Here is a 27,462-nt window from a genome sequence, read left to right as displayed (position 1 = left end):
CAGGTCAGGCTGCTGCCACGGGCTGAACTTGAGCAAACCACAGCTGGTGACAAGTCCCAAGGCAGCTACTGGAGCCCTGCTGTGTCCTGGTGCAAGTGTTGTGTTTGGAGGGTTGGAAACTCTCCACCTGCAGTAAATCAGTCTGGATGGACAATGTTGCTGCTTGCTTTCTTTAAATGTGGAGGAATATATGAAGAGTTCTTGCCCACATCGGGGTGCAAACTGTGGATTACTCTGGTTCTTTAACTACATCTGCCAGTGCAGGAAGGGACTGCAGAGGACTTCTTGGTGACTGTGCAGTATTATGCCATTTCCTTATGTATAAACCTCCCAGCTTTCTTCTAGAACTGGTTAGGTTTGGTGTCTGCTTCTCCTTGTGCAAGGCTTCTAAAGAACTGTCATGGTGAGATGACTTTGAATTTTCATCCTCTGTTTTGCTGCAGTTCTTCTCCCATTTGCCTGCCTATTGAACAAACACAGGAAAAGGTTCTTTTTGCTAGAGTAAACAAGATGCTTTGTCCTTCTCCTATAATGTGTTTACATCCTCCAGCTGCTTTTGCCATTTTCCTTTGAATTTTTTTTTTTTACTTAAATACAAAATAAAGAGATTTCATATTTTTTTCTGAAGGAATCTTGCCAGCACAGTACAAAGGCATTTATGCTTCTACTTCTGTGGAGGCATTTCATTGGTCATACTCTGTGGATTATGTTCTCTTCCTACGTGGCTGTATCTTAGAGGCTTATGGTCAGTGTGATGACTAGCATTCAAATCCATTGTCACATGCTTTTGTCCACTGAGGAACATCTTTTATGTACTCAAATTCATGGCAGCCTTTGGGGCTTTGACCTGACCTTGCCATTTGTTCTGTATTTAATACCTTGTTGTTGCAGTATTTACTGCCATCAGTTCTTTCCACCGGACCTATGCGTTCAGTATCAATAATTCTCCTGAGTTTGTCATTTCCAGATTTTATCAGCAGATCCTACTTACTCCCACTAGCTTCCTTATTGCGTTGTCCATGGCTGGCTCAGTTACAGTTACTTGTTTATCCACCTGAAAGGTCCTTCCTCCTCCTCAGCTTATCCGGCTTTACTAACGTCACATGGCACTGCATCAAAAGTTTTTTATTAAAATGAAAATTCAGTTCATCATTAACTTTATGGTTAAAGAAAAATAGTTGTTTTGTGAAACAAACCCACAGTGTTTGCAAAATTGAAGTATATCTGTTATATTTCTTTTTCTGTTTTTCAGTAGCCTCCATCCTAATTCTTTCCTTCATGTTTGCTCAGAACCCTTTCAAGCTGTTGAAGCCAGTAATGGTCCTACACTAATCTGGATCACATTTCCTTCCTCCACACATACACCTTAACTGTGGGTACTGCACTGATTCTTCTACAGTCTCAAGGCATCTGCTCTTGTTTGATGCATGTCAGGTGGTGGTTCTCTTGGCATTTTCTCGGGGAAGGCTGTCTGGAGCAAATTAGCTCCTTACTTTGCTTTCAGCAGCTGATAACTCCTGCTTTTACACAGCCATCACCTGCTTTGGTCCTGTATCAACACTGCCACTTACTGAAAGCCCTTTCTTCTGTTCTGTGTCATTATCTCCAGATGATTTTTAATCTTGACCCTAGAGAAGCTCTGCCTCTTGTTTTCTTTTTATTTGCATGCCTGAAAGACTTGGTAAAACTAAATTATACTTTTGCTAATTTATTTTAATTATCTGGAACTCCTGGAAAATTTTACTTTGCACATCACAAATCTGGGAGATGATGCAGGTTTGTTTCCTGATCATACTTTCTGCCCACCCCACATCCACGTTCCTGGCTGTTCTCTGTTGACTCATGGTTGCCTGTAGGAAATAGCTCAGCTAGGTAACAGCCTTTCTTGGATCTTTTCCCCCCCTCTTTTTCCCAGATTCTTGATGCTCTTGTGGTCTCCAGTCTGCAGTGAATATGCTGTTTTGTGGTCTGTTACTGTCTGAACTATTAGTCACTAATATTTAGCTTCTTGGGTAAAATGACTGACAACTTGTTTGTTATACTAATTGCATTTGCCTGTCAGTGTTGCCACATTTGTGTTTGTCATTCTCTGTCATTCAGCACAGCTGAACGGTCGGTGTCAAGCTCAGTCCAGTATGGAACCTTTGTCCATTTCAGTGTTGCTTTCTAACCATAGCTCTTCCAAATGTTCAGATGCAAAGGTAGAGATGTTCTCCCATGTGAGCTCAGAAGGATCTGGTTGCATTTGCTTCATGAAATCTCTCTTGATCAGCAGCTGGTTCAGATCTCTCAGGAGGAAGAGCAGGTTTCAGGCTGAGGGGTTTTGGAAGCACAGCTTAGTGGAGCCTGGTGTGCTGCTCCCACTGTGGGGAAAGGTGCACAGTACTGGACTGTGGGTCTGGGCCCCTTTCTGCTATGCAGGCCTATCTGATCCTGTCCATTCCATAATGGATAACATTATTTTGTTCAATCTGTTTAAACATTAAATAATGAAAATTACTAATATGTAGTCTTTAAATCTGCCTATGCCTGAAGTTGTAGGACTCAAAAATACAAAGTTTGCACTTTTGCTTCTGTTCAGCTTGATACCTCAAAGAGAACTCCTTTTCCTTGGTTATTTTTCCTCTTCTTGGGAGTCTTTGTCTGTCAACTATGAACAATCTGGGGTTTCACAGCTCACCCAAAGCACAGATCAGAAGAAAAAAAAAATGGAAAAAGAACTTTCTTTTGGGGCTGTGTTCTTTCATCTTGCATCGAGTTGGATCTTATTTCCTGACTCGAGCTCCTTTACTTTGTCAACTCTCATGTTGTGAGTCCCATGGCTGGAAATACTTTCTTTTTCACTGTGTGCAAGTTGCAGCCTCCTTATTCTCTTGGCAAATGTGATTATCTGAGGTTGGAGTTTAAGCTGTTGTCATCATGACTTGCTTAGTCCTGTGTGAAAACAGCATTCCTTTCAGGGAGTGCAGGAGAGCATACAACCTGTGAGCTGAAACTAAGAGATTTGCAGTTACAGGTTACCATTTTCCCCTTACCCAGAACCTTTTGTTTCTTCCAGGTCCATTACAAGTGTTTAACTAGTTATCACTTCTGATCAGTTCACTGAAGATCTGCATTGAAGCAGAACATCACTCTGTAAAATGATTATCACTCCTAATATGAACATAAGAACATGGTTTGAATTCACAAATATGAATCCCCACATTTGCAGTCTGTGGTGTTTTCCATCACACCGTGGGATCCCAGTTGACCTGCAAGTGGTTGCCCTTGTTTCATGCCTACTGGAAATTAAATACTTTCATATAAATGGATGAAGCTGTAATGGGACCTCTCTGCTTAGGGGACAAAAAAATCTGCACTAGAGCATGAGCAAAGCTCAGAAGTGTTTATACAGAGGTTCATGTTAGTCTGTCATTTGTACATTTCATGCAAAGACTTTTAATTAATAACATCTTCATCATGACCACATTCACATTAAGTGGTGGCCTGGAGCTCTCTAATATCTCATTGGAGTTGGAAAAAAAATAAAAAGTTGGTCTTCAAGACTGCCTTTTGAATGCGGAGTTGCACTGAACAGGCTCTTCAGGTTCCAGTCACAGCTGTTCAATGAAAGTGCATAGTCTGTCTGTGTCTGTATGATTTATCTTGGCATCTTGGTCACTGGAGGTGCTTGAACAAGTTTCTGTATACATTTTTCTGCATGCAGTGTGGTCTGTTACCCTTTCCACAGAGTACGATACAAATACTTTTTCTGGTGCTTTTGGAAACTAATTTCATCTTGTTCTTTTACCTTCCCCCACTTCAGGGCCAAGATGAAGCTGATCCATCCAAACCACCGTGGCTCAAAGGAGGGTAAGTGGTATTTTGAAACTTTTTATCCCTGTGTTTATAATTACAGTGTACTTTAGGGGTCTGCAGTTCAGTCTAAGTAAAAATAGCATTTTTGATGTTTTGAATTAAGTAATGAAGTGGTCAAACCTTACTTATGGCCAGGCTGCTTGTATATTTCAGACTCTTCTGAAGCAGCTGGAGCTGGGCTTTGCAGCTCTTCCAGATCTGTGGTTAAGAGCAAGGCTATTGTTGCAGTGTATAATCCGTAATATGGTGGGAAGCGCTTATGGTAGCAGCATTAAATTATTGCTACTGGGCACCTCAGAGTGATCTGGATGAAGTATTTTCTCCTGAATCAGTCCCTGGTAGCAGCAGAGGGGGAAAGAGTAGTTCTGAAAGAGTTCGGTGTCTTTTGCTCTTCAAAGAAGATATGTTTGGGGAAGTCTTCTGTCTTTGCAACGAATCCTTGTAGTGGTTAAAACTGCACTAACTCTAGAAATTATTGCCATTTGTATTTTTAAAGGAATGCCCATCATACTTGTTTTGCACAGATGAAGCTAGTCATGCATTCTCTCCACAGCACACTACGTGCAGCAAATGAAGCAGACAAATTCTGATTGTAATTTCAGCATGACACTCTGTAGTAATAGGTGCCAGCACGACAGCTTCCCTGGGATCCTCTGGCAGGAAAAAGACAGTGACACATTTTACAGGTTATGTACCTGGTACACGATCAAGGCGATTCGGTTTGGTGGTGGGGCACCCATTAGGAGCTGTCAGTCAGCAGCAGCAAGATTTGCCCTGAAATCTCAGCCAGAGGTTGGCTTGCTACACACTTAAGTTAATTCTCATACTATTGAATAAAGCTTCCCTAATAAAACTTGAAGTTAAATTGGAGGCTTCATTATATGGCTTTCTGCTTTTGGAGTCATTGTTGTCTGGTGTTGGTATTCTCACAGAGTGTCACCTGCAGATGCCTGGAGCTGCCCAGCAACCCCCTGCTTTTCCCAAGAGCCCAGGACTTCAGTGAATGGGCTGCTGGAGAAGGGGCAATTTGCAGCAGCAGGAGATGGTGATTTGTTGTAACTATAAACAGCACCTTCTCCTACCTTAACAAGGAGACAATGAGCTTGGTTTATTGGTTCATGCACACAAAAGGATTTCCTGATCTGAAAGGTTGATACACCTACAGTCCTGAAACATTTAAACCTGTGTTTTGTCAGTTCCAGGCATTGTTTGCTCTAGTCTGTAATTTTTTTCCTCTCTGTGCAAGATACAACTAAACAGTCTGGCTAATGTAGTTTTGACAAAAGTTTTTCATACTCACTGTATCCCCCATGCAAGGGATTCCCAGAAAAGGCTGCTGTGGGTGGTAAACCTTTAATTCCACCCTTAGCCATATTTTGGCTTATTAGCCTCAAAGTATATGAAAGCATTTATGTTTGGAGTTGTTTTTCAATATGAAGATTGTGGTGTTCTTTGAAGGCAGTAGTCATCCTCTGTCACTGCAAACCACCTTAGCTTGCTTAGATTGTCAAGATTTAATGGAAGCTTCTGTGTAATACAGCTTGTATTAAAAGATGAATACATGCTTCAAGCTATTTTCATTTTCAGTATAATGCAACAGTAGCTTTCTGTCTGTAATCAATGGCTTTGGAGAGATCACTTCAAAAAAAAGGTACAATTGGCATTATGGATCAGTCTGTGGGTGTAATATCTCATATCTGTATCTTTTATTTATTAGTGCAAATCATCTCCTACTGAAACGCTATTCACTCCTCAATACAGCTCTCCATAATAATGCTATAAATACTACATTCACTGCAGAAGAGAGTTACCCTATTACATATAAAGCTACACTGTGCATATTTGAGGCACTGTCAATTCTTCTGCCTGTGCAAACACTGTAATTTTATTAAGTGGGGTAGCAGTTGTGCTTGCATAAAGAGACTGAGGTAGCTAAAACACAACACTTTTGAAAATTAGGAATTGTTGAATTTTTTTTATTTATTAATATTTACAAGCTAAAAGCAGGTCATCTGGGTGTGTAACTCTGTAGGACATCTCTTTTCAGTGATGAATACAAGCACCTTTCAAATATATTTGTCATCCTGGCTTACCACTGGTACTCCCATAAACCTCAATCTATCAAAAGCATTTTGCAACAAACCAGGTTGTAACTAGAACTGTTTCTCAAGCACAGTAATTTGTATAGGCTCATCTTGAATTTATAAAGCATGCAATTTTAATGTTTTTTTTTCTTTCCTGGGAAATATCAGAGTATCACAGTTTTCTTTCAATTAAATTAGAAAAAAAAATTTAAATCATGTAGGAAAAGACTGTTAGCAGGAGCATTAACTCTGGAGTTTTACTTGTGACCATTTTGTTGCTTCTTTTCTGATTATAGGCTCTCTCTTTCTATTTTTTATCTGCTTTCATAATTCAAGGGATTTACACAAATCCTTGACCCAAAATTTATCAATAAGCTGTGTTGTAGTTTAAGTAATCCTGGGATTCTTTGCATCATGAGTAGTCTTCCATGCCACCTATTTTACCCCAAAACATCACCACTAGTATCAGAAAGGTTTTGTAACTTAGGGGCAGCAGACAAATATGGCAATATAAACATGTTTCTTATTTCTTGATGTGTGTGAGATTTTTCTGTAGTAACTCAGAAGGGATTATTGCAGTGTGACTTAGTCAAAAAGTTTTTCTGGAATTCTCTACTGGAAATTACTATAACCTCCAGTAAAAAACAGCATGGCTGTGCTGTGAGGATTCCCAGTGTTGGAAAGCTGCACTGCTGGAAAACTGCAGAGCTGACATGGCTCTTGCAGTTACACATGACTGCTCACCTTCCCACCAGGCTCGTTCAGCTAGCACCAGCTGTCAGCTCAGCTGTGGCTTGGACATGTCACCCTCCTACGCCTCATCAAAAAAGTCAGTTTTACTATTACAATTCTGTCACGTATTTCTGTAATAATGGGCTGTTTTCCTCTTTGGCACAGCCTCATGCTAGGCTGTCTTGTGACATCCTTGTCCTTTCTCAAGCTTTAGTATAGGTTTGGTCGCACTGGATGTATGGTTGGTTGTTTTGGGAGTTTTTTTTTAACTTTTGGCTGTGTTTAAGGGGGTTTGAATAGGCCCTACTTTCTGACGGCTGCAGGTTGCATCGTGTCATTTACCAACCTCCCAATTTTCATGGCATGCGCAAAGTTGTAGTGGCAGTTTGATTTCCTAGAACGTTTTGAAAGGTAGCTCCATGTGTGGTTTTTATGTCTGTAAGAACAGTTAGGCCCATACTCCTTTTTCCTGTAATTTTCCTGCAAAGCATTTTGACTGGATATGTTGTACCAAATCAACAAAATACCCAGGTTGAAATTGGCAGCCAGTTTATCACACAAATACCAAAGCATGTAAGCCAGAGTGGTAGGGAGTGAAGACAAATGTCTAAGGATGGAGAGACAGAGGATTCCTTTGCAGCCTCTGTAATCAAGGAAAAGATCTCAGGAGCCGTATTTTTAATGTTAGCAAGGCCTGAGAGCAGAGTGGAAATGGGCAAGGTGAGAGACACACTGAGAGGCATTGTGGCTTTTGCCTGCTGGGCTGTATGCTCACTGCAGGGAGGAAGCCACAGCAGAGAAGTGTGTGCTCAGTTTCCAGCTTTAGCAAAAAGCATTATCTAAAATCCTTAGAGATGGATGCATTTACTGGGGGCCTTTAAGTTGGATTGACAGACCTTCTTCAAGAACAGTGTTACATCCATGTGGCGTTAGCAGTGAGTGGCAGGATCCAGGTATAATTAATTATCCAGGCTGGTCTGGTCAGGAGGGAAGCAGGTTATAGTGTTTTATTTCATCAGACTCTGACTGTTGCTGGAGTAATGGCCCTTTTGCTCCATTGTCACTTCTGCCAGCAAATGCCATCTCTTGTGTGTACAGGTCTGCATGGCTTGAAATGCTGAGCGCCACAAATGGTCTCTTTTACCGAAATAAAAATTCTGTCTTTTCTCCTCAGATGTCAGGTTTTTCTTAATAATTATACAGACCTCAAGGGCTGGTATTGTGTTCTAGACTAGAATCAGAAGACGGATAGCAGCATCCTTCCCCTGGGCTGATCCTCTTCAATGTGCTCCCTCCTAACCACCACCACCACGCAGGAATGTCTGGATTGTTGCGTGTGAAAAAGATAAACACTTCATCGTTTTAAGCATTAACTTTACACTTTCTTAAGTATAATCTTCTGGCTATTTTTCCTTCTTCCAGGAAACCAACCCCCTCTCCACCCCTCTCAACCCTAAATTAATTCATTTTCTTTTCCTCCTAAATTTCCAGGCCTGCAGGTGGTCTCTATGGCATCGATAGCATGCCTGATCTACGTAAAAAAAAGCCAATTCCACTTGTCAGTGATCTGGTAAGAGATTTGTTTGTTTCTATTCCACCACACAGCCATTTGTTCAGCTGGCTTTACTTTTTTTGATATATGGGCGTGTCCATTGTCACTTCAAGAAGCTGAAGTGTTTTGTTAAATTAATTGTTGTGCTAAAGGGTTAGGGAGTAGTGCTTGAAAAATCTCAGTGAGAATGAGCTATGGTTTTGTAGACAATTACATCCATTTGACAGAACTAAGGTATTTTTCATGTTCTTTATCCCTTTTTCTTCTACATGAAATATTTGATTGTTTTTAAGCCTGCATAATTTTAAAATGTTTTGCTAAAAATCACATACCTTAGGGAAAGTTTTAACGTCCATGTGAGGTTTGGCAGAAGGTTGGAATTTCAGAGGATAGATAAACGAGCATATGTGCTTGGATTTTAAAAGCTATTTGCAATATTGCCAGTAGACTTCTGCACTGAGGAAGCATGAGAACCAAGTGAGTAATGAGGACAACTTTCATATGCTTGTATGATATGGTGAAATAAGGCTTCTGCAGGACAAATGGTTTTCTGTTGGCTGTATTCAGTACACGTAGCAATTTCATACTTGAGAGAAATGCTGTAACAGCTGAAAGACCAAAGTTTCTATATCCTGTAATTCATATGAAAAGATGCATACAATTTTGTCTGCCAGCTTATGCCAGGGCAGCTTGGTATGTGCCTAGCTAACTTGTATCTTGAATCTTTTCAATAACGGCATTAACTTGTGTTACTTCCCTTGAATGCATTCATTATCTCTCTTCACAGGCCATGGTAAGTGGAGGTGAAGACTATCCATCAAGTCTTCACCAGAAAAAAAACCCTTACTTTGCCTTATTTCCTCCTCTACTTCTTTGCTTTATGTTTTGAACATGCAGTATTGCAGTGAATGCGTATCCAGCACTCTGTCCTGCTCCATCACTGTTGGAATGAACTTTTTTAGTCTCTCTTGAAACAGCATAAAGCAGAACATAAATGGTACAAAACTGATAGAATTGGATGATTTCAAAGCATCTTTAAATATCCTTCTCTGCCTTCATGTTACTGGAGTGGCTGCAGAAATCCCTTGTATGCCACTGTGAGGTGCTGCAAAGACACTGCCCTGTGCTGTCCACAGCTGCAAAGTAGTGTTGGCATGATGTGAAAGGCATTTCTTCGAGGGGAATATGCAGTTCATTGTGTTCAGTGATGGCTGATGAATGTGATACACTGTCACATTCAAACCTCTGCTCCCAACTCACTCCCCTTTCTTTTATCCTTGTTACTTGCAACCTCTTTACTGTCACATTTTGGGGTGTTGCATGTGTTGTAAAGCTGATGAAATCATATCCTTTTGGATATGAATTAAGTTAGATATAGAAAAATGAATCTTTTGTCGTGACCTTAGACAGTAGAACGGTTACTGTTGCTCCCAGAATGTGGAAGTGGAGATGGGAACCCAGGTTTCTGTGGCAGTTCTCTCAGAGAAACAAATAGAAATTTACTAGAGACTGATTATGGACATATGGAAACAAGTTGGAGACCCTTCAGAAGTATACATTTGAGTCCACTGAGATGTGAGCAGTCATTTAACAAACCAACTTAAATGCAGTAGATATCTGGTTTGGTGTCTGGCATGACAGAGTCCCCTTACTCACATCTCTGGGTATGTAAAACCATTGCACTTGCACATAGTGGTTGTGAATAAAAAAATTTCTTCCTTCCTAGTCACTGGTTCAGTCCCGAAAAGCCGGAATTACCTCAGCGATGGCCACTAGAACATCTCTCAAAGATGAAGAGCTGGTAAGTGGGAGGGTTGCTTGGCTTGTCTTAATTCTTAGTAAGGAAATTAAAGGGATTTGGCTCTCTAAGATGCAGAGTGAGCTTCACAGGTATCTAGAAATACAGATACAAAGCTTACTGTATAATTTGTTTAAAGAATCTAAACACATAAAAATAGTATTTAATGTATCGATATAATCCTGAAAAATGTAGAAACACAGGATCACAGAATGTGCTGAGTTGGAGAGTCACCCATCAGGGTCATTGAGTCTAGCTCCTGATCCTGCATAGGGCACCCCAAGAGTCACATCATCTGCCTGATGGCATTGTCCAAACACTTCTTCAACTCAGTAATCTTACCATTTCCTTCTGTGCTGTCTGCTATAAGAGGCAGTGTGTGAAACTTGCTTTATTCAAGATATCAACAAACATTAATTATTGTCTTCCAATTTTTGAAATGCCTGGGGAGATATTTTTGGAAGGTGAGGTGTGTCCTCTGAAACTGTGTGTGAAAATTTGATGCATTTGTCCACCTCAAATGCGTGGCTTTATTGCACTGGTCATGCCTTTTCCCGTAAAGCTCTTGTGTTAACCAGCAAAGATAGGCTCAATCACCTTCCTGTATGTTGCTTTACGTGTGCTCTTGCCTTTCAGAAATCTCACGTCTATAAGAAGACCTTGCAAGCCTTAATTTACCCCATCTCTTGTACAACCCCACACAACTTCGAGGTGTGGACAGCCACAACTCCAACCTACTGCTACGAGTGTGAGGGGCTGCTGTGGGGCATCGCGCGGCAGGGAATGCGCTGCGGAGAGTGTGGGGTCAAGTGCCACGAGAAGTGCCAAGACTTGCTCAACGCTGACTGCCTGCAGAGTGAGTAGTGGCCAGTGGAGTGGGGCTGTTCCAGAAGTTGTTGCCAGAGCCCTCCTAAATGTATTGCTGGTATCTCAGGGATCAGTGAAGCTGCAGTGGTTAAAGTTGCTGTGTGTATTCTGGAAAGGTGCCATTGGGCTGAACATACCCCATGTGGGCACGGACAGCCCCACTGGTGCAGAAGAACTTCGTGGCATTGTGCTTGATGTTCGTTAAAAAAAGGTTTAATTCTTAACTCTTTCATGTCTGTTTCTTGGTTTTGGTTGATTTTTTGGTTGGTTGGTTGGTTTTTTGTTTTGTTTGCTCTGTGTCAGCTCGGGTGGTGTATTTGCCAACAAATCCTGTGTGGAAGAGTGGACTGGGTGAATAGGGTATGAGGCTGAATATTCTAAAATACGTTCTATCCCCCCTGTCCTGATACTACAGTCAGATTGCTTGTTCCAACCATCAAGTCTGTGCCACTGTTTTAAGCTTTTTAGAGCAACACTGGGTTCATGCTTAGGGAATAGAATTCATGGATTTAGCTTGGATTATCTGTACCAACAGCAGCCTGGGAAGGCATTTTGTCTTTTCAACAGTAGGTCAGCTTGGCTGAATCACTTTAGAGACCTAGGGCTGAATTAGCAGAGATGGTGTGAGTCAGATACAAAGGTGTTGTTTGAGTATATGGGCAGTATTTCATCTTCCTGCTAGCATTTCTGATTATTTTGTTGGGTTTTTTTTCCACAGTGTAAAAAGCTAAGTCATCTCTTTAAGGAACTCTGACTTTGCAGAATAAATGACACCTTACACAAACAATGGAGAAGTTTACAGGGAATTTGATTAAAGGGAAAAGAGAGAGAGAGAGAAAAGTATTCATTTAGGCATCTGCCTTGGTCCAGTTATTTTTATTTGCTTGCAAAACCGTCTCTTAATTTGGTCTCAAATTTATATTACTGCTTGAGAGCAAAATATCTCAGTCTAAATGGAATAGAAATTTCTTTCATGTGTATTAAATCTTGAGTACAAAAGTGGGGCTGTTTCTGTTCACTCTTACTTTTCTTGTTGTTGCAGCTTGATGGACTAAGTCTAAGGAATCAGAAAAGTTTGTGAAGTATGAACAGACTTATTGCAAATTCCTGTCAGCAATTACAGGAATATAAAAAGTCAAATCTTGTGTCAGCCTTAAACTGGTTGGGAAAGCCAGGCTTAAATGATTTGGCAAGGGGATACCAATGAGTCATAGGTCATTTGTTTTTTCTTACGGCTTTTCTTAACACCTCAAATGGATATTGTTTATACTTGTATTTTTGATGTGTACAGAGTCTTAAATTTGTCATAGTTAAGGTTTAGAGCTATTTGCAATTGCTTATTTGTAAGACACACCTGATCCTGGCCAAACACCTCTGTCCCTCTGTTGCTTAGCAGCTCTAGATTTTACTTTGAGGGCTGGGAGGTAAGTTTACAGCATTTGAACTGTTGGCATCATTGGCACCTTGGCTTTGTTGAGACCTTTTTGTGTCTAAGCAAAGATCTATGGTGTTGCATTTGGTCCAGAAGAATGTAGCTCTTTCATAGCTCAGTTTTCTGTCACAGTCTGATGCACAGGGTCAGTTCCTGAGCATAACCTTGTTATTTCTGGAGTTCACCAGAACTTTCTGCTAACTGGTAATTTTCAGTATTTGAGGTGAAAAGCTGTGCATCCAGGTTTGATTCAGATGCATACACATAATGCTATAGTGGTGCAAGGGCATTGTGGTATCTCAGAAAGGGAGAAGTCTGTGGAGAACAGAGGAAGATTAAGTTTGTGCCAGCAGCAGAGAGGAAGCAGGCACAGAGACACAAAGCTGTTGTACAGAGCAGTGGTCCTGAAGTTGAAAACAATAGGGCAAAACATCTATAATAAAGAATTAGCCAGTGACTAAGAGGAAATATGTTCCTGCAGAGGAAAGTTGTGGCTATCCATGTTCAAGAAGGGAGACTTCAGATGCAGATGGGTACTGGAGATTTCAATAGTAATGGGGAAAAATATGAAAATCTCTTGAGAGAGGATGATATGAGATGGTTAATCTTCCAAAAGGGAGGCTTGGCAGTGTGGGACAGGAGGGCAGGAATCATGCAGTTTAAAAAAAAATAAGAGCAGCCGTATGAGGTCTGTCCTAATAGAATGTTTCTGAAAGGATGTTGGGGAGCCCAAGGGAGAGGTGTAAGACATGCATGTAGTGCACCTGTCTTTCTGGGCAGTAGATACTGTTTCACAGCTGGCAGTGGTGGCTCTGTGAATTGATTTAATCCTTGTTTGACCGTGTTTATGCTTGCGACATGTTGAGGAAGAGGGAGATAAGCCACAGGGAGAAAGAGGATCTTTTTAAGCTTGCTGTTCACAAAAGAGAAAATGGGCTGAGTTTGCTGTGAGAAAATTAAAGGTGGAAGGAGAAGACAACTTCGGTGATTCAGACTGAGAACAGGGAGTCCCTGGAGCTGAGACACTGAAGAACAATCATGGTGGAAGGTTTTCTTATCTCCAGTTGTAATGACATAATCTTATGCACTGGGCTGTGGGATGTGATGGTGGCAATACTATGTGTTTTTCCATAGGACAGAAGAAACAACTGGAAATTACTTTTCATATATAGTAAAGCATTGAGTAAGAACTTGTTGTTTTATTCAGGGGGTTGCAGATGTTTTCACATTTTCTTTCAAAATGTAGACTCAAAATACTTCATCTGCATAGTTACAGAAACGGAGGGGAAAAAACTGACAGTACACCAGGCTTAAAATGTGTGAAGCAAGTAGAAAGGTAAAACTCAACCAAACAAAAATTTTACTTACTGAGTTATTTGGAAGATGTCCAGAATCAAGGAAGATGGATGGTGAGCGTGGTCTGCAGTGTTACCCACTATGAGTGTGGAGGGTATCATTAGCTTGGGTAGAGATATAGAGGAAACTGGAGAAGGTAATTCTGTAATTAAAAGACAGAGAAGACAGAGAATAGTGCTGGGAGATGGAGAAGATGATGGGGTCAATATGTAAATTGATATGGAATGGGAAAACAGCTGTTATCAATACTAGAAATATATTAAAAGGCAATTTCAGGCAACTGTGTTCTTTGCTTTGGTGTTTTCATGCTAAAATCATTCTAAGTGGAACCTAAGAAGTCAGAGGAAAATGGAGGACTTTAATTTTTTTTACACAATTGTTTGAAGAACATAGCCTGTGCTTGAGGCATGAAAAAAAGTTTGTCTGGGGGACAAACAACAGTTTAGAGATCCCATAAATGCAAGACTGAACTTTCTTGTATACTGAATTCAGGAGGGATTTTTTCCTAACAGAACCTTTATTGTTGCTGAAGGCAAAAAAACCAAAACATTCTTAGGACGTATCTTCACCTAGGTCTATTTCGAGCTTCCAGAAAATGTTACAATAGAGTAAAATGAATTTTCAAACTGATAACAAATACAATTCTATTGATTATACCTTGATGCCTCAGGATATATATTCACTTCAATCTGTGTAAGTCTTCCAAAAAATGTTGCATTGGAGTAAAATGAATTTTCAGGCTGGTCACAAGTACTTTTCCATTGTTTATGCCTTAAAATTTTGGGTAGACACTGGGGATTTTATTTCTTAGAATCAGAATGTGCTGTTTATCCATCTTCCGTCCTTCATACCTTTCTGGGGGAAATAAAAAAATCCCTTTCTCCAAGTCTTTTAGAATTAAGTTTGGTTGTCTCTTCTGAGGGTATTTTTCTTTGTATCTATGTTTTTAAGAAACTTGTTATCTGATACACTCAACAAATTTATCATCAGTGTGGGACTGCACTGGTGAAATACTCAAATACAGCAATGCTTTGTTGCAATTTGAATCAAAATCCATTTGCAGACTGCTTCAGCAGGGCTATTCCATGAATTGGTGGTGTCTGAAGTGCAGTCAACTGAAATCAGTTGAAGTATGTGTACTGCAGCCTCACAGTTTATAATAGTGTAGGTACTTAGAAGTTAATATTCTGATTATAGAGCACTTACCTTTTTATCATAAACTCATAAATACTTGATCAAGGGACAGTGCTCTCTTTTTAGCCTTTTGCTGTTCTTGGAAGTAGTTGAAATCTCTGCTGCATGGGTACATTTCCTTTCTTACTTGACTGAAACTGGATAGAGGGATGGTCTTTAACATCCCCATGGTGTGCAGAGCTTTTGGAAACTGAGATTTTATCTCTTGCCTTGAGCCCTGGTGTAGTACTAATAAATTACAGTGGGTTGGGCAATTCTGGTATCAAAGCAAGAGTAAATCTGTGGATGAATGCGTAGGAGACCAAGGAACAAATGAAGAGAAGTCATTACCAGGAGGGTGGAAAGAAAGGACATTATGTGAGCAAGAGCCTAATAAGAGGCCTGTACAGTTCAGGGCTAGATTTTTTTCAAAGCATTTGGACTCAGGACTGGGAGGCAGGTGTATTTGTTGTTTTTTGGGTGAGAAACTGAGTGTGTGATGTACTCTGAGTTCAGAGCTGCAGTCCTGTGACTGAGTCAGTGAGTAGGGTTTAGTCAGATCAATTAAGTCATGTGCTAATCATCTTGGCTTCTGAGTTGAATGATGGTTAGACACCACGGTGAGCAGTTGTTTGCTCCCAGAGTTGTATGTAGGAAAATATTTGCACAGAAGGAAGAAGGATACCTTTATTTGAAACTAGAATATCTATTTTAAGTTTTGGGAATATATAATTTCTAAGCATTATCCGCCTACTGAACAGCTGCCTTCTATCCTGACAGAGTTGCTTTCTTGAATTCTTCTTCTTAAAGCATAGAGTAGCAGCACTGGTGTTTTACTAATAGCTGTATCAATACAATTCCCAATATAGATATATTTGCTTTCTGTTTCCAGTCATAAATTGACTCATAATTTAGTCTTAGAGAGGAAGAAAAAAAGCCCAGAACCTGTACACATTACTTGTGTATTCCAATGCCTTTCTATTGCCATTCACAGGATTTGAAAAGCTGATCCACTGACCAGAAACCTCTTTGCAGCTTGAAGAAACACAATCCCAGTCCAAGAGCAGGAAAAGCACCCTGTGCCATTCAGAAAAATGACATGTTTTGGGTTTAAAACACATGCATCACAGTTAATTAGTCCCCTAGTGGTTGTTTCGGAAGCCCTCTTGGTTTTGTACCAAGAAGCAGGTGTCAAGAAAGGGTGTGTTGTTGAGACAGCAGAACAGATATTGTCTGTTATTTATGTTAGTCTGTATTGTTAAATAAGGTGTCTGTCTGATTCTGGCTTTTGCACTGCGGTTCTGGCACAGTCTCTGCAGGGAGAGAAAGAACTTTTCCAGGAAAGGAATAATGGAGCTGCCTGGGCAAATTACTTGGGCAGATTGGGGAAGCAGCATGGATGGAGGTGGGGGATTTCCTCTGGAGTCGCAAGACAGAGCCAAGCCTTGGAGGTGACTTGAGGGCTCTAGGGGTCTGTGTATCATGGCTTGAACCAGGGTGCCCTGGACTGCTGCTAGGCTTGCAGAGGGATAAATCTGCTGTGCAAGGTCTCTGAAGGTTGTGGTGATGTTAAATGTGTTTTTAATTAGAATTCCTCCATTTGTTCAAATTTGCATTCTAAAGCCTCATTTGATGCTCCTGCAATGCTTGCATTCAGGTGAGTTTTAATTTGGTTCTTAATTTCCTTAAAATCAGAAAGGTCAGGGCAGAGTTGGTTTCTTTGGATCATGACAGATTTCAGAATTCCAGATAGGAAAGACAAATTGTTCAGTTTGGCCTTTCCCAATTTCCCAGTAATTTTCTGTAGTTCTGCATATATAGCATAGAGTCCATCTCCATCCCCAGGAGACCTAGTTCTGTTAAAGCTGAATAGCACTTCTTATCTGAAGTTCAAAGCATAGCTCCTGGTATCATTTCAGTTTCATATTCCTTTAATAAATGTTAGGTGCATCACCGGTGAGTAGAAACAGCAGGGACTGTGTAATTAATTCCAGTATTTTTGATTTCATTTCATCTTAAGCCAACAACAGGAAACTCTGGGGCATGTACTTTTTATTGTACTAAATGAAATACTGAACCTCTGGCCTCTGGCAAATAAAATGAAAATGTACTCAGGTAGTGTAAAATTATGGCTTGTTTTACACCCAGGTCCTTAATAACATGCCTTGGTATGCAGTGTTCTTAATGGACTTTTGACACTTCGGTGGTTACAGTCTATTTCAAACTTTTTATTCTCTTTGGTGTTACGTACTGCTGGGCTCCTCTCTCTCTGTGTGTGTGTGTGTGTGTGTGTGTGTGTGTGTGTGTGTGTGTGTGTGTGTTTTCACAGAACTTTGTTCATATTTAGTCACTACTTCCTGAAAGAGTTTTGTGTGCAAAACTGTAATTCCTCATACCAGAGGTGCTTCAGATATGTGTCCACTTCTGGAAGAAAACAGTTTTATGTATCTTTGTGATTGATGACTCCCTTTGCACACACCTTGCACCTCCTTTAATACGTATTTTTAAGGCAGTTTAATATTTGGTGAATACCCAAATGAGGACTTTTGTCCTAGGACTAAGCTTACTTTAATTAAACTATCCTGGAGAAGAAAAACAAACGAAAGCATATTACATTAAACAGAAAGGTTGTGATTGAATGTGTTCACAGGACTTTCATACTGGTTTAACTTAATCTAACTTAAGATCATAATTTAAAATTGCTGCAGACAGTGTGTTAAGAGACTGTGTGGAATCCTGAGTTCCTGCTTTTCATTTCTCACCTGAATTATCTGCCCCGTTAGTTCACATTGGTGCTTTTATTGATGCATGTCTCACATCTGACACAGTAGTCAGTTTCTAAATTTTGACAGCAAAAATGACTGTCAGAATTGAGTAGGAAGTATTTGGTGGTGGGAGTAGTCTTATCTCATAACTATATGAAGTCTGAAATTTTTTGAGACGTATATAAGCGACCAGAGGCTTCTCCTTTTTCAGATGCAGTTGAATACCTGGGCAGTTATAGACTCTCTGCCTGGTTCTTGTGTCTCCAGGTGCTGGACAGTGTACTAGCACTGCATACTTACAATGGCCCAAGTTTTGAACTACTGAATTTGCTATCTTATAGGTATTTGTTATACTTAATATACCTGTGCAGTTCTAGATACTGATTATTTGTCTCCATATACTGATAAAATAGAATGGCATCTAGAGAGGTACTCTGTGTGTCTGCAGGTTGATGCCTGATCCAAACAGGGTGGTTCCAGGCAGAATAATACATAGATTTTCAGTGATTCTGGACTGAGCAGGGAGTTCTGTGGCATACATGGGTAGAAAATGCCAGCAGTTTGGACACATCTGCATTTCTGTTCTCTGTGGTGTTGAAGTGCAGCACTGAGAGAAGCTCATAGGTACTATCTGTAATGGAGATCCTATGTCCTCTTCTTGGCACTTGCCCAAGCAGTGATTTATTTATTCAAAGAAAGGTGATGAGAGCAGAGGGCATGCTGATGCCTACTATTAATGTTAAGAACCTCACTCCTGGGTGTTCCTCAGCTGTAAGGATATTAAATGAACCTGTTAGGAGGTCAATCTGATCCCAGATTATAGAGGAACTATCCCTTCCACCTCCAAATGGTCCACATTCTCTCTGTATGTTGAAATAGGGGGGACTGAGTATAAAAGTCAGTATCAACAGCCATCATGTGAAGGGTAACTTGTAGCTTTGATCCCCTTGTCCAGTGATTTTGTGTGTTTGTTTCTGATGACCATTGTGTACTTTCTGGTGCACAGGAGCAGCGGAGAAGAGCTCAAAGCATGGAGCTGAAGACCGGACACAGAATTTCATCATGGCCATGAAGGATCGCATGAAAATCCGCGAGCGGAACAAGCCTGAGATCTTTGACTTGATCAGAGACGTGTTTTGTGAGAGCAAAATGACACATGCTCAGCAGATGAAGACAGTGAAACAGAGTGTGCTTGATGGTACCTCAAAATGGTCAGCAAAGATCACAATCACCGGTGAGTGGGAGAGGCATGGGTTCTCTTGGTCTCACTTGGGAGCCTCAAGCAAAAGAGTTGGTGTGAAATTAGAGAGAAGAAAGAGGAAGGGCTTCTCTGACCTCTGTTGTCTTTCTGATGTGTCCACATACAGGTAGCAGGTGGAGATACCCTTACTGCAGGCACTGTAATACACCATGAGCTGAGGCTCGTCAGAAATGCTCTCATTAGTGATATTCTAGTTTCTCTGGCCATTATGAGCTGCTGCTTCACGTGGTGGTCAGACATATTGTCTTGTTGCAGGGTGGTGGTAATCCTTCTCTTTTCCTTTCAGTGGTGTGTGCTCAGGGTCTCCAGGCCAAAGACAAGACTGGGTCCAGTGATCCATATGTAACTGTTCAAGTGGGTAAAACAAAGAAGAGGACAAAAACGATCTTTGGGAATCTGAACCCTGTATGGGAAGAGAAGTTTTACTTGTAAGTGTTCTAACAAGGACTCTCAGCCCCATGTCACCTATTCATATGATTTGTGCTTTGACAGCTGTGCATTCTCTCAGTGTGCATTCCCACATCATCTATAATCTGGGATGGTTCTATTTTTGCTCAGCATTGTGTGTGTGGAGGTGTGCTCTACATACATCTTTAACAATGTATGTAGTGCACACTTACTTATCCCATCTCTCTTCCTTGTGTGTATGCAAATTGTCTGCTTTGTGAACACTTTTATATTGATGTTCCTAGAGAATGCTAAAGAGAAAGGAAAATATTTAAATCAGCAGCTATTGTTCCTGGTTAAAAAAATTCTTTGTAATATGAGAGTAAAATCTGTGTAAAAGACTAAGGAAACTTCTGTCACCTATTTCTCTGACCTGCTACCAGTGTTTGGCAACCAAATTTAAAGGTAATTGGTTGTCAGCTGTCTGTGGTCCCAGAAGTCTCTTCTTTCAGTTTTGGAAAATCAATGTAACAATAACTTGCAGGAGTTATTGTTTCGAGACAAAGCTTTCAAGATGACCAATGTATTGATGTCTGAATTGAAGGCAAAGACTGGAGGCACAATTCTTTAGATAACAGCTGCACTCAATATATATTGTTCCATCCTGCTTTTATTGAATAAGTAAACATTACCCTCAGTTTGCCATTGGAGATGTTATTAACCAAAATGGAGACATGAAATCCAACAAGTGTTTTCTGAAAATTCTGGGTGATCTCACTCAACATTGACAATCTATTTCTTTTAATGTGTAAAGTCTTCCATTGTAACATCCCTTTCTTTTCTTTTTTTTTCTTCTCTGTTCTTTCCTAAACTGGATGGGGGGAGCTCTGTCTGCAAACTGCAATTTGTTTGTGTTTTAAAATCAGATTTATATCTGTCCAGCTTTGTCTTTATAATGTACAGTACAAACAAAATTATTTTTAAGCAGTTTTGAGCTACTCATTAACGTAAGAAAAATCCTACTGCTATTTTGAGCGAGTAAACCCTTGGCTTTATTCTCACTTTAATCCAAGGTAACATTGCTGCTTGGTAAGTAGTAAGAATGCTTAGGTGCCATTTGGACAGCTCTAGTCACAATAGCAGCAAGTCTGTGTGGGAGCCTTAAGGACCTTGATTTACCATGCCAAGTAGTTACCATGGTATTTGCAGTGTGCTTCCTTCTAATTTTAGGAGCTTCAACAAATACTCTGTTTAAAGATAGATAGCAGAGTCTGATAAATGTCATAGTTTTAATGGTACCACTGTTCAGACTTTATCGCCATGTCTGTGATTCAGCAGATAACTCTTGGGCATTAGAGTTGATGCTACTTTCTGTCTTGCCTGTGGTCATTGCCTTCATTGCCTTGGAATAGCAGGAGGAGATGAGAGGAGTGAGCACAGTGTCCACACTGATGGCTGTAGAGCATTCAGTACTGGAACTGGTGTGTTGTTTCATTAGTACATGGCAAAGCTCATCTTCTGCTGGATGAGAAGAGGGTAATTTAGAAGTATGTGCAGCAGTGGTTTTCCACACACCCATGTTTCTATTTTGCATTCATGGATCTTTTTGCAGCTTACAGCTCTTGAAGTTCTAAAATTTTCTACCCCATAATCAAATGGAAATTTAAATCAACACATTCATGCCCAAAATACCCACTATGTACCAGGCTTTTTTAGAAGAGATTGTCAGGTCAATCAAGAGATTGTCAAATTTTAAAAGGTTGGATAGGAAGGTGTCCTTGATTCTTAGAATGAGGTTAATTTCTTGTAGTGAGAGAAAGGTGTGCTGGTAGTTACTGAAAGCCTTGCAGTAGACATTTGAAAGCCTTGGTATTCAAAATGGTCAAACAATTTAAAGGGAGCAAGATGTGTAGGTAGAGAGGTCAGGTCAGTTTCTAATGTGTGTGTCAGCAATGCTGTTCCTTTTCTGTTTGCCTTGGTGGATTTGTTTGTAGCTGATGTTCATTAGGTGCCCAGTGTCTTTCATATGATCACAGTTCCAGTGTCTTTTGAAAGGTTGAATATAGAGCCAGAAATCTGTGTGCATCAGTAATTAGAATTATAACACTGTTATCATAATCCATGGCATGAATGAAGGTGGACTATGTACAGGTGAATGATACAATTCATTCTACAAGCTCAGTAAACTTTCTTAAAAGCAGCTTAAATAAGTTTAAACATTTTTAAGGCTCTGATAGCATGTTTTAGATAGGAGGGTTTGTGCTTATTTACAGTGATGGATGGAAAAGTATATAAACTTAAATATCTCTCCCTAAAAATGACTTTGTTCCTTTTCCATATATTTTCAGAAAAAAAAAAATAATGTGGTAGGCTTGACCCAATTCCGAAGTCCAGATTTAGAAGCATATTATAGAAAAGGCAAGGTTGAAAATGCTTTGGGTTTCCATTATAAGTGCTATTCAGGTCATTACTAGCCTGTGTAACTGTAGGCATCTGCTTAGATTAATCACCAGTTCTTGCAGTGTGTTCATGTTGCCTGAGCAAGCGATGTGCAGGCTGTTTCTTTCTGAAAATTATATCTCGGTATATTTACATCTATAGCTTCAGGAAATATGTTGTTATGAAGAGATTTTTGTATATTTCATGGGAGTCTGAAGACCTTTGAAAACATAAGGTGTTGATTTTTCTGCTCTGTTCAAAGTGTTGCAGGCTTGGTGCAGAGACTGCATATGTGATGCTTGGCAGCAGGGAGCTTGGTGGGGGACTCCAGCCACTGCTGCAACACAAATGTGTCCTGTGAGCATCCACTAACAAAGCTCTGCCTCCCGTGGGTTTATATTCCTTTCTCTCCCACAGTAAATCCAAATTTCTTTCCTGTAGATGATGAACAGGCTTACAGATGTCCTCCTCCATTTGCCATGTGCTTTTCTCCCCTGTGCCCTCAGCTCTCTTCCCTTGCCCTTAGCTCTGGCTGGGCAGAAGGCAACATGTGTCCTGCCTGCAGTTGGATTCCAAGTTGTCTGTAATGGTTTGTACGTGAGAGCCAGCTGGCTGCAGGCTTTCCAGGGACAGCAGCTGGTATGGGTTTCTCCTCTCCATCTAGCTGTTGTTTTTTCACAAAAAGTGTTGGAACATAGAAGCTTTCCTAACAAGTCTGCATAACTCTTGTTTTCTTATGAAGCAGTCCAGTAACATTAGAGGGAAGCTATTTTTGCCATATTCAGTGCAATTAGAACTAGAAAGTAATTCCCCATTTAGACATGTTTTAGACTGTCAGTGGAAATTACAGGGTTTCTGGAATCTTTTTTGTCTGTAAAGGCTGAAGCTGAGCATCCATTTGCATGGGTTACAATAGCAGACAGTGCTTAGGAGGATAAACGTGACCACAGGGCAGTTTCAGATTTAAATGGAGAGCTCTGGGCTAGTTTGGAGACTGGTCCATACCTTTTATTCAGGGAATGCCATAGTCTTTAAAGACTGTGAGGGCTTAATGTAACTGGATTCAAACAGGACATTGCTGTTCTTCTAGGCGTAGGTGCAGAATTACTTGTTCATTTTACAGTAATATCCCCTTGAAGTTGTATGATCTAAGTACAGCTGTGTCTGAAGCTTTGAATGGTGGGTGTGCAATCATTGCTTGGAACAGATTACATTGTCTCTGAACAGTTTGCAAGAGACATGTTTATTCTCTCTCACCACAGAAGAACCACTGAGTTAAAATGAATGCAGGGCCTCTTGCTAGCAGACAGTATTTTACTGGGATGTGCAGAGCCCACATGATATACATACCTGTTAATCCTTTGGGAATGGTGCTACTGCTCAACTAACCACTGGCTAGTTACCCAAAGGCTTCTATTTGATTCCCCAATTTCTCTTTCAGCTGCTGAGCCTGTTGTCAAGCTCAACATCTTTCAGTTATCTCTGTGATTAGATGTAACTGTTCCAGAGCTGTATTTTAGACTTCCCCTTCTGAGACCACTGTTTATAACCACTGTAACTTTGCCCCCTCAGCCTCCCTTCACTGTGTGGCAGGGACCCATCCAGTTTGTCTTGCTTTCTTAAATCTCCAGGTACTGCAGATACTGAAACTGGCACTCTGATAAAATCTCACTTATTTTCCCTGCTCAGTTACCAACATGAGACTTAAATCTGAACTAATCTCTAATTTATTTTCCCTGCTCAGTTACCAACATGAGACTTAAATCTGAATGCAGACCTGATGCCTCATGGCAAGCACCTGTTGGAAAGCTGAGTTAATGTAGCTAGGAATGTAAAACTCAGAATCACTTTATCTGCTCTTTGTAGTTAGAAGAACTGCACCATTAATTTGTCAGTTGGCATTGTAACATTGGGTAACAGCAAATGATTCTACTTGTTCTCCTAAGAAAAGAGCTTCATGCTAGTAAGAACAGAAAACTCATTTCTTTGTTCTTAGACATCAACAGGCTCTCAGGGCATATTATTGTGCTGTCGTGCTTAACTTATAAGGTACTGAGGATTTTCCTTCATTTTCTTTCCACTCTGATTTTGCCTTTGGTGTTTTCTCCACTGTCCTTTTTTCTCCCTAAAAGTCATGTCATTGTTTAAAAGTGAGCCTCTTCTGAGAAGTTTTCTGCCTTCCATTCCCACTGCTGTTGGCCACAGCTGAACTGCCAGTTGGACCCTGCCATGACACTTCATTTGAACCACATTCAAATCCTCCTGCTTTTTCAGCCACACCATTTCCCAAAACAACTTTTTTCTGCCCCCCCTCTGTATATTGTTGCAACTTTCTACTGGACTTTCTCATACTGGTTTCTACAGCTACTCTTTCCTTTCTCATTTTCCAGAAATTCACTTCTTTTTTTTAGGCTTTGCTCCTCAGAAGCAGAACTGTCCCACTTAAATGAGGTCACAGGTCCTAAAGTCTTGCTGATCCATTTTCTCCTTTGCATTTTCCTGCCTCCTTCACTCTCATCTATTGTTTCTGCAAGCAGCTCTGCATTTTCTTTCTTTCTCTTTCTGTGTCATTGTATGAAATGTCCCCTGCACTGGACTGTGGAACTTTACAGGCCCTTCTTGAGAGTTGCGTCAGCAGAAAGGAAACTGCTCACAGAATATGGACATACAGACATTCACTAGACTCTTTGAACCATAAATATATTTTAGTATCAAAATACAATAAAATGACTCAATTCTGGGCTTGACTGACCTACTTTAAAATCTGCAAAATGTTGCTTCCTCTGGTCCTTTACTTTCATTGTCTGTTTTTGCTTAAATCTGTGTGTTGTGTTTTGTCTTTATTAGCCTGTCTGCTCTACGGGGCAGAATTGGCAAATTGAGCACAAATGTTGTTGGGGTTTTTGTTTCAAAATATGAATCACTGGTTCAAAAGTGGTGTTCTGGTCATTTTTAGAGACTTCTTCTTTCCCTCCACGTTTTGGAGGAGACAAGGCACAAGCAGTGACCTTGTCCCAGACCCCTGACATCATCCAAGCTCAGCCTTTGCAGATGGGCAAAGATCTCAGAACTACGAATCACTTCCTACTATTTTTTTGCAGAAGTTGGAGCTAGATTAAAGGGATACAAATTGCTAACTTCATTGTGGGAGGAACTACAGTGTAAATTCAACAGTTGCTTGTTCTGTTTAGCCACCAATATACTAATTACTGTGTGTGTGGGCACGTCACTGTGTGAGCACGTCACTGTGTGAGCAGACCAGAATTAACTAGAGCTTCGTGTGCTCTCGTGCTTCCCCTCAGCTGGGCATGGGAAGAGACCCAAATACTGACAGTGCAGGGGATGTGTGTGGGTGCAGGGGCTTCAGTGCTGTGTAAGACTAAAGGGGAACGTGACAGAATAGATGGAGGTAGAGAGTGGGATAGCAAACAAGTCAGCAGAACCAGGCTCAGCTGCTTCCAATATAGCAGCACTGGCTTTGGGCAGAAATCTTAATGGGAAAAAAACCAAGATTTTAGTTTTTCTTAAAGATTTTGTATGCTGTTTCTGGAAAATGTTGCTTCGTTTGGTAGCTTGAAGTGTCCAAGTAAGTTCTTTCATAAAAATGGCACCACTGCAAACACTGAGACAATGTGGATAAAAAGAAAGGTTTTGAGCCACATACATAGTAAACTTAGTTTCCAGTTTCTTACTCTCTGAAAAGGATCCAAAAGTATTTGGTAATTTCTTTATTTTGGTGGGGTCACAGAATGTTTCTTTTCTCTGCATCCTCTTGGGAAAAGCTGTGAGAGCTCAGCTGTGGGAGGGTGGACAGACATATATGTGCACGCAGTGAAATCAAGCTTCATAAAAACATAGCAAGAAGTGAGGCAGGCATCTTGAGAAATGTGGCAGCTCCTCTATTAATGAGGGGGAAAGCTTCTAGCAGCAGAGCTTGTTAGCCACTGTCTTACGGAGTCGTGTCGCTGTCACAAATTCGAAGCTATTTCTCATTAGTTAGAAAATTGTTACCTGTCAGCAAGCTCAAGTCTCCCAGTGTTCATGATTCTGTTTTGGGGTGCACCTTACTTCACCAAAAGCAAGGACTGTTGTTCTACAGACTTAGGTGTTTGATGGCAAGCCACCTGTTCAAGACTTTCAGTTGCTGTGAGCAAGTGATAAAGCTTGAGAGTGCTCTGGCTTGGGACCAGCACAAAGAAAGCAAGCTGAGCAGTCTCTTTAAAACAACAAAGAAAGGTGTGGTAAAATAGAAGCTTTAGTAGTGCAGTAAATGCTATTGGAAAGTTTCCTGTAGGATGTTGCAGGGAGTTACGGTGCAGTATTTGAGTGGATGATAGCCAGCCATCATCCCAGGAGTGGGGGATGATGCGTGTGGGACTGCCTAAGTTAGATTTAGGTTTGAACAGCGAACGTTTTCCTTAAGGAAAGACCACTGGAAGCAAAGAAACAAGACCAAAATGGTTGTAACAAAGAGCAGTCGGCCAGAAGACGATGTCAGAAGAAGTCAGGAGTTAACTTCCTGATGCTTTGTGAATGGCTCTGTGTGCCAGTTGTGCTTTGAGGCACCCACACATTTCTGTACACTGAGCCTCTACAGTACTGCCAGGCTGTACGTTAGTGCACCATGTCAGGAACAGAGGATTTGTTTTACATGCTTAGGCAGTGTTGCTGGCAGACATGGCAAAGCACTCAGATAAATTTGAGAGCTACAAGGAATGGCAATTCCAACCATTCTGTGCTTGTGAATACTTGCTTGCATGGTTTTGTTGGGAAGACATTCTTGAAGTAAAGGAGGAGGGAGAGGAGAGTGAAGTTGGGAGACAAACATTGAACCTCTTATTCTGAACTAAATACAGATTTGATTGCAAAGCAAAGGCAGGGAGCAGTGATGTGCTTTGCCTGTGATCAAAGCTGCAAGGAATTGCCTCTAACTTTGTCTATATAATTCCCAGCTATTCCTCTCTACTAGAAAAATCAGTAGGAGCTGTGTGCATGTCTGCTAAATGTTGTCCTGAATCACAGTGGTGGCAGTGAGAGCCCAAATGGTTTCTTGGCAGAGAGCATGCTCATAACCAGTCACTGCCACATCCTATTGACCAGGCTTAGCAGATCTCTTCTGACCCATTTCTTCTTTCTCCCTGTTGCTTAGCAACAGATGCAGCATGTTAATGTTAAAAAGGCTGGAAAACAGGCCTTCAGTAGCAGTTGCCTGTTTTCATAGGTTTATTTGCTTGAGGGTAGACATTTGTAGTGGTTATGGTGAGTAATCACCCTTGTCATGGTCTCATCTGAGCATTCAAATTGCTTTATTGCATCCTCTGTAAATGAGCAGAGCTGTTATAATATGGTTCTTCTACCCACTTCTGACATCCAAGAGCCTGTTTGGATCTACAAAAGATACCTGGACACCTGAAAAAGCAGGAGAGTGTGGAAATTCTCTCTGTGCATTAAACTGGAGGGTGCTGATTCATCAAACAGTAAACTGCTTCTTTTAATGGAAATGTCTTTATTGATCTGCCCAGAGCATGAAGTATCAGTCTAAGCTGTGAATAATAGGCAGAATCAATTCTGGTAATTAAATACCAATGCTGTAACTACTGTATCACACCCATTCCCCTCAGGCAATATGGTGTATCATCTGATTGCAATGTCTTGTGCATTGATACACTTACTGTCTTGAAGTAAGAGATCTACCTCCATCTGAGCCATTTACCCTTTGTTAGAAACCAGCACAAAGGGTGTTCGTGACAGGTTTTCA

At 40.7% G+C, this 27,462-nt stretch overlaps 1 protein-coding gene across 6 annotated transcripts in view; it reads left to right on the top strand.

The window, feature by feature from the left end:
• Positions 1-27,462, top strand: part of UNC13B (unc-13 homolog B) — a 215,899-nt gene that overhangs the window by 124,940 nt on the left and 63,497 nt on the right. For all 6 annotated transcript variants that reach the window (XM_085043297.1, XM_085043296.1, XM_085043295.1 and 3 more), the window contains 6 exons: positions 3,806-3,852; positions 8,166-8,244; positions 9,953-10,027; positions 10,661-10,880; positions 18,624-18,851; positions 19,165-19,306. In XM_085043297.1, coding sequence (XP_084899423.1) covers positions 3,806-3,852; positions 8,166-8,244; positions 9,953-10,027; positions 10,661-10,880; positions 18,624-18,851; positions 19,165-19,306 — 791 coding nt within the window. The remainder of the gene's footprint in view (positions 1-3,805; positions 3,853-8,165; positions 8,245-9,952; positions 10,028-10,660; positions 10,881-18,623; positions 18,852-19,164; positions 19,307-27,462) is intronic.

The sequence above is a fragment of the Lichenostomus cassidix genome, chromosome Z, assembly GCF_008360975.1.
Source record: "Lichenostomus cassidix isolate B80296 chromosome Z, HeHo_3.0, whole genome shotgun sequence".
Lineage (NCBI taxonomy): Eukaryota > Metazoa > Chordata > Aves > Passeriformes > Meliphagidae > Lichenostomus > Lichenostomus cassidix.
This window is presented reverse-complemented; position numbering and strand designations above follow the sequence as displayed.